We start from the raw sequence: 7,019 nt of genomic DNA, 5'->3' as shown, positions 1-7,019 counted from the left end.
CCCCCCAATGTCCGAAAAGAAAGCCCGGGGGGGGGGGGTGAGAGATTTCCTGCTGTCCTGCGGGATGTGCCGGGTTACGACGCTTTGAAACCCCGAGCTCGGGTTTTAAGGCTGGGAAATACGTGGTTCGGATACGACGGTAGCCACGCGGGATGGAGGGGGGGCGGGAAGTTCGGCAACTCTTAATCTGGTTTCTCTGTGCCTCCAGCAGCATCCAGTGTGGGATGTCCCACAGCTTCAGTTAAGGGCCTTTTTTTTTCCCCTTCCCACCGGCAAGGTGGGGGCAAAACCCTTCCACCGTCCTGGGTCCGAGTGGCGAGGAGGATTTCTGGACCTGGCTTTGCTTTTTGTGCCTCGCGGGGCTGCCTTCGGCTGTTGGCTGCAGGGCAGAAGGCCGTGCAGTGCTGGCTGGTGCCGGGGGCTTCCTCACCGCTGCCTCTTGGCCAGACTATTTCTCCTAGCTCTGATTTATTTATTTTTTTTTTACCTCCGTCTCCAAACAGGGTTATTCACGAGCGTTTCCCCGAAGCATCAGCTTGCTTGGCGTTACCCAGCGCATTTCATGCCTGCAAGAGCAGGAGTGAGCAGTTCCCCGAGGTCCCACCTGGCCAGGGCACGTTCCTCCTCCAGCCCCCTTGGTTTGCCGTGATCCCTCCCGGGGGTGTCCCTGGGACGTGGATCTGGCACCTTGGCCCTCCTAAGCCTTTGCTTAGGACGGAAAGGATCTCTGCAAATCTCTTCCTGTAATTCGGCTGCCTTTTAGTACCCAGAACCAGTCCCAATACCCAGCCTCGCAGCTGGCCCGTCTTACTTACAGACCTGCGCTTACGACTTGCTAGTTGTGGTCTATCTCTTGATTTTATTAATTGATAAAACTCAGCTATTTTGCTCTTCTCCGTTAATCTAAACCCGAATTGAGCTCCGGCTGGGCAGAAAGCCATCTTTTTTTCTTCCAAATTGGTGTACAACTGGCTTTCTTCCAGCCCTCTGTAATTTTCCCTTTGCTCCAGGGAACGCAGGGTTCAGTAATTATGTTTGCACATCGGCGTGTGAGATATATGGCTCTTCTATGCGAAACTTTTGATAAGTGCTTTTAAAACCTTTAAAGTATTGGTTTGTTCATTGCTACCCGTTAGAAATTTTGCTGAATTTCTCTGGGGCAGGGAAGAGGGAAGGGTTTCATCTGCTCTCGATACAGCGATGTTGGCAAAGTACGGGACAAAAACTTGCTGAAACTCCTGCGTCGCTGATAACATAACACCCTGTCGGGGAACCGGGCCGTTTCAGACGTGCATCTCCCTCCCCACGCCTGTATCTGTAATTCCTGACTTTCACCTGCTGTGCCCCGTCTGTCCTGCCGTGCCATTTCCTTCCCTGTTACGTATTAATCGTGATGGCTTTCTTAAAAAAACAAAAAAACAGAAAAAGAAGAAACTCTAGCGCAGGGGGTTGCGTTAGCCGAGAGACCGGACGCCGATGCGTCAGCTGCCTGTGCTGCCTGCAGGCTGTCCTGGCAGGCAGCGCGGGCCAGGCTGGTGGCAGCTACAGGCAGCTGCCCTTTGTCCCCGGTGCCGATAGGCGAAGGCAGGATCCCGCTTTCCGGCACCGCAGGCAGCGTGCTCGTGGGTAAGTGCGCTATAATTAACTTTGCGTCTTCAGAAGCTTCTTTGTCGGGGTCCGAGCTGCAGATCCTGAAGCTCTTCTGCTTTTCTTCTGGCTCAGGACCGAGGTGACGCTGCCGGAGCTCAGAGGTCTCCGTACGGATTTCGGCGAGCTCCCAGCTTGCAGCAAAGAAACCCCCGGCCCCGTTGGTAAGTGCTGCATGGCAATCCCCGGGGTTTTGAAATGTCGTTAGCCTAAATAGCGCTAGCTAGCATCTCCTGGGATCCCATCGGTGGTGCCTCTCCACCCTGGAGCTGCTCGGTGCCGGTGCTCTCTTGGCGTGCGAGGTCCTGAGCAGATGGGCAGGCTGCTGGCAGTGCCAGGGAGCTGGGGAGAGGCAGGAGCCCGTGCCCCGGTGCTGCGGGAGCCGTCAGTGGTCTTCCCTCGGTCCCTGGGGACGAGCTCCTTCTCCATCAGTGCACCCACAAAAGCTGAGCAGAAGCTTCGTGGACCGCGAGGATGTGCTGGGGATCCTGCTCAGAAGGAGAGAGGTCGCAGACCTGGAGAGCTGGCGTGGCTGCTCCAGGGATAGGACTTGGGCTGAGGTCGCAGCCTCTGTTGTCACAGCATCTGTAAAGCTGGAGGGTCCTGAAATAAGGCAAGTGGTGCTGCTCAGTGGGCGGATGGGCTGCTTCAGCCGGAGAAGGGCTGCGGGTAGCGTAACGGCAGCATGAAAAAGCTGTGGTCTCCGGTGATGCCGAGGCTCCCTTCCCATCGCTGGCTCGGCACAGGGAGGTTCTTGGCACCTCTGTTTGTATCACCACATTATCAAATAAGGGGAAAAAATAAAATAACCCAAGCCAATGCCTCTAAAAAGTCATCAGACTGACATCTGAAGAATGACATCATGGGGTTTTGCCTGTCATCTCACCGTGGTGGCCCCGGGTGCATCCGTATCGTCGGCTTTCGTGGGGGGACTGCGACCTGCAGCTGTACCCGCGGCTGCAGGAACTCTCAGCCGCTCCGAGCGGTGTCTAATCCCGTTTCCCAACCCCTGGATCAGTCCATTTCCATCCCTCATTCCCCTGCCCAGCTCTGTCCCAGGATCTCTCCATCCTTAGGACAGAGATGGGGAATTTCTCTCCGGGCCGCGGCAGCCCTGTGTCTTCCCGACTCGGGGGTGTTTCTGCCTGCAAAAGCCCTGCTGTTAATTTGCCTACCTGATCACGAACCCTTGCAAATACCGTGCGGCGGGTTGCACCGTTTGCTGATGCTTCTTCATCCTGAATCTGCTCCCTAATCGCTTCGCTTGATGCTGTCGAGCTCTTGTACGGGGAAAAATAGTTTCCACTCCATATAATTGAGTGTTGCTGTTTCTGTGTTGTCTTTCCCTTTTCTTCATCATGAGAGCGGAAAAAAAAAAATCAAAAGTGCTCCCTCTGACTTGAATTCTTCCTCTAAAGGCTCTGGGATGTTTTTGCGTGGAGTCTTCCTTGATTCCCCAAAACGCAGACGATTTGCTTCAACTACACCCTTCCCCCTGAGCTCAGCCTCCAGCAGTGTCCCAGCTTATTCCAAACCGAATTTTTCTGTGCCCTTGGATCTTTCTCCAGATGCTGTATCCCAGGGAATGCTTCATTCTGCATTTCAGGTCTTGCCACCTTGCCTAAAAAGGGCTCACACAAGACCTGGTTTCAGTGCTGAGCATCGCATCCTCGAGGGTGCTGTGTCGCATCCTCAGCCACCTCTTATTTTCCAGCTGTTTGCTGCGTTTTTCTTTGCTCACCCTGTGCAGAGTGATATCAGATAGGAAAAGAAAAAGGAAAAAATTTGGGTTTGGACTGTTCAGTCCGCCTCCTGTTCAGGCACGATGGCGAAGGTTGAGGGGCAGCACTTGCCTTTCCACAATTTGGCTGGACGCGTTTGGCGCTCACGTTGAATTGCGTGAGCGGATCGTTGATGCTGTGGCTTTAGACATCTCGGGACGGGAATGCCAAGCCTGGTGACCATTGACTTGTCCTGTAGCATAAAGCCCCCCCCCTAAATAATATAAAAATCAGCTCTTTTAAAGCCAGAGCGCTCTATTGCAAATGTTGCTTGATGCTTATTAAAGTGGGGCGTATCTCTGCTTTAGGGAAGCTCAGCCCTGGTAGGACGCTCTGGTGCTAGCCTGGGTAGCAGCAGGGAAGATGCAGCGTAGGATGCAGGACACGGCGTTCCCGGTACAGCAGAGGAAAAAGCCGTGGACAGGTGATGGATAGACATTTGGGTTATAATAGAAGAGTTTTCTTCAGGGGTGGGAGTTAAGGTGCCAGCGCAGGTGGGAAGGGAGAGCTGGAGGTCACCAGAACGGCAGAGATGAGCTGCGTGGAGCATTTACCCATGTAACACTCAATACAGTTAAACTCCTGGGTTTATACAATATTTCACTTGCGCGGGTGCTCTGAGTGTTGTTTTCAGAGATGGCTTTTGAAATTGCACGAGGGAAACCTGAACAATTCGGGGGATGCCAAGCGAGCACCAGCCTCCCAAAACCCACTGGCTGGGCTGACTCCTCTGCAGCAGGTCCCGCTGGTACGGGGGACCTGGAGATGCTGAGTCCATGTCGCCTGGCGATGGCACCTGGAGAGATCCAGCGTAACGTCGCCCAGGACGAGCAACTGGAAAATGGAGAAAAAGCAGAGAGGAGGAGCTCTGGGAGGGTATTTTTTTAGTAGGTTGGGGGAAAGCAGGTTTAAGAATGAGAGCAATTTATCCTAGGGCAGAAGTTAGTTTTTCTGCATCTAGTTTCCTAAATTCCAACCTCCTTGGGTTTTACTTTTTTCATACAGGGGCAGCGAAAGCGTGACAAGACAGCGAGATGTGGACCTGGCCTTGTGGAGCACTCCCGGCCAGCCGAGCATCCTGTATCCCGGCAGCGGAGCTCCGGCTGACACAGTGCGTTGTGTCCGGTGCTCCCTGTAAGAGCCGCAGGTCGGGCAGCAAAGACCTGGGGACCAGGGACTGTCACAGGGTCCAGGCATCAGTTCTGTGCTGCAGCGTCTTTGAGGGGGCAGGAGAAGTGCTGCGACGATGAAATGTATTCCTCACCTTTCTTTTGGTTTAAACTCTGTCCCCTGGCCCTCCCCTTCCCCTCCTGCATCCCAGGATTTCAGCCTCCGCTAGTGGCGTGGGGGATTGCCGCGTTGGATGTCTGTATTCCCATCACACGGAGCTGACCTGAGATGGGAACTGGTTAAAATCGTACCAAAACCTGGCTCATTTGTACCTCCTTATTTCTGCTTGCAGTGAAACCGTAACCTTCCCTGCCTGTCGTAGCTCCAGACGGGGCTGTTTTAGCAGGAGCTGGCGCTGCTGCCAAAAGTCTTCTCCTCGCCAAGAGCCCCCCACAGGAGCTCACGTGGCCGGAGGGAGGGGGGGGGATGATCTCGCTGGAAACCAGCCTAGAGCATAAAACCAGTTTTAGTGCGGATCAGTTCCCTGCCTCGGTTTGTCCCAGGTCACCGAGGTCCATGGCTGGACGTGGCAGAGGGCAGCGAAACTGCAACCCTTATTTATTTTGACTTGTTTACTGGAGCAGACATAAAGCTTGAGGAGACGCACACGAGTCAGAAGTGACCTGGCAAGTCTTTTCTGGCAGCGGGAGGGATTTTCTTTCACGATGGTATATTTTAATGCAGGTAAGCGATCGCACTGTAAGTATTTTATGCTGTTCGTTTGCCCCGTGGTAGACTCCGCTCTGTTACGTTGCACTTCTGGCTTTCATGAGCAGCTTTGCACAACAATAAATCTGGGTTAAAGCAAACCCGTTCAGTCTCCTCTCCTCTTTTTAAATAAGAAAGAAGAATTGCCACAGTGTGTGTGTGTGTGTGTGTGCGCATGCACATTTTTCATCCTGAAACGGGTCAGCTGTGAAATAATAGATGGGTTTTAGAGTTAATATGGATGAGACGGAAGGATTTTGAGATGAAATTGGTATGTGCCCAAAGGTCCCGAGCATTGCCACTGCCAAACCTCAGATGCGAGAGCTTCCGGGGATGTGGCAGAGCCGTGTGTCTCCTCCGGCGATGCTGCGGCTTCGAGTCGCTGCAGGTCTGAAGTTGGATGGTCAAAAAATGCTGCTTGGCCGGCACGTTAACTCATGTTAATGTAGAGCAGCTGTCTTGGCTCCAGCACTTGCGATAGTTGTTTTTTTCTATCAAAATAGATGGGTTTTTTTCAGCATAAAGATGTTCTCCAGTCCTGCGCGTGCGTTGCCCATCCCTGCTGTGAATCGTGGCCGGCATGCGCGGTTCCTGCTGCAAGGGTGGGCTGGCGTGGATCCGTCCTCGCTGCTCGTGTCTTGGAGCCTCGAAAGGGAGGATCTGCAGGAGAGTCCATGAAAATGGAGCCAGAGCCTTGGTTCCCTCGTGGGATGTTTATTGGGGGGGGGTCTAGAGGTTGGACCCATAAAGAAGCGGGCGCTGTTGGTTGTTTAGAGTGGGGTCGATTTGATGACTGAATTTACTGCGCCGTCCCATGCTAGTGGGGATGCAGGAGTGGGACCAGGCAGGCCTCCGGAGGATGCCCATCATGTACGGCCATGAAGTGGTGGGGAGCCCCTGGGAACGAGCCGGGGGAGAGGGGGGAGATGCTCGAGCTGGCGGGATGCTGGAGCCAGCCTGCCCAGGAGCTGCCCGCTCCCCCCATGGTGCCTGCTCAGGTTTGCTGGCTGTAAAAAGGTTAAAGAAGTTATTTCGTCCCCCCGTGGGATCATCCGTTTCCCCTCGGCACCCCCTCGGCACGGGCAGTGCCCTCCCTGCCTGCTCCTGCTATCCGTGGTTTCTTTGGGGAGCTGCGGCACAAGTCGGTGATGGTGCAGCAGGGCCGGGCGGTGCCGCCCGCGGCGTCGGTGGCTTTTTCTGACCGTCTGCCACCATCTCAGCCTCTGCTTAGAGCCAAGACCCCGCTGAGCATCTCCTCCCCTGGCAGCGCTGACGCCAGTTGCCTCCTTCTTCTGCAGGTGGTGGTGCAGCTCACCGACGACCTCCTGTCCCAGGCGGGGGTGGTGGGGGAGGACAGCAGGGGGGGGGGCCAGCCGGCCGACACTGGCCATCAACCTGGCCGGAGCCCGGCAGCACTGGCTGGAGGGGATGCTGCGCCACGAGATAGGTCAGCAGGGCGACGGCGGGGCAGAGCCAGGGGGGATGCTGTGAGCATCCTCTGGTTGTCACCGGGGTAACGGCCTAGGGGCTGCGGGGACCGCGGGGCAAGGTGATACCCACCGGGTCCTGCAAGGAGGCATCCTGGAAGGGTGCTCCTGAGCAGGTTTCGGAAGGGGCTGAGGCCACCCGGGGTCCCTCTCTGCGTTGTGGGGCAGGGGGTGTCGGGCACCCACCCCATGCACTCGTGTGCCTGCCCTCCCCCCCGCCCCGGGC

The 7,019-nt window shown here is 55.4% G+C and overlaps 1 protein-coding gene across 1 annotated transcript in view; it reads left to right on the top strand.

The window, feature by feature from the left end:
• KIAA0895L (KIAA0895 like) overlaps positions 1-7,019 on the top strand; it is a 9,740-nt gene that overhangs the window by 681 nt on the left and 2,040 nt on the right. Inside the window, 2 exon segments of the mRNA XM_009290829.1 lie at positions 6,605-6,676; positions 6,678-6,753. Of these exon segments, the coding sequence (XP_009289104.1) occupies positions 6,605-6,676; positions 6,678-6,753 (148 nt within the window).

The sequence above is a fragment of the Aptenodytes forsteri genome, unplaced genomic scaffold (genome assembly GCF_000699145.1).
Source record: "Aptenodytes forsteri isolate BGI_AS27 unplaced genomic scaffold, ASM69914v1 Scaffold14, whole genome shotgun sequence".
NCBI classification, from domain to species: Eukaryota; Metazoa; Chordata; class Aves; order Sphenisciformes; family Spheniscidae; genus Aptenodytes; species Aptenodytes forsteri.
This window is presented reverse-complemented; position numbering and strand designations above follow the sequence as displayed.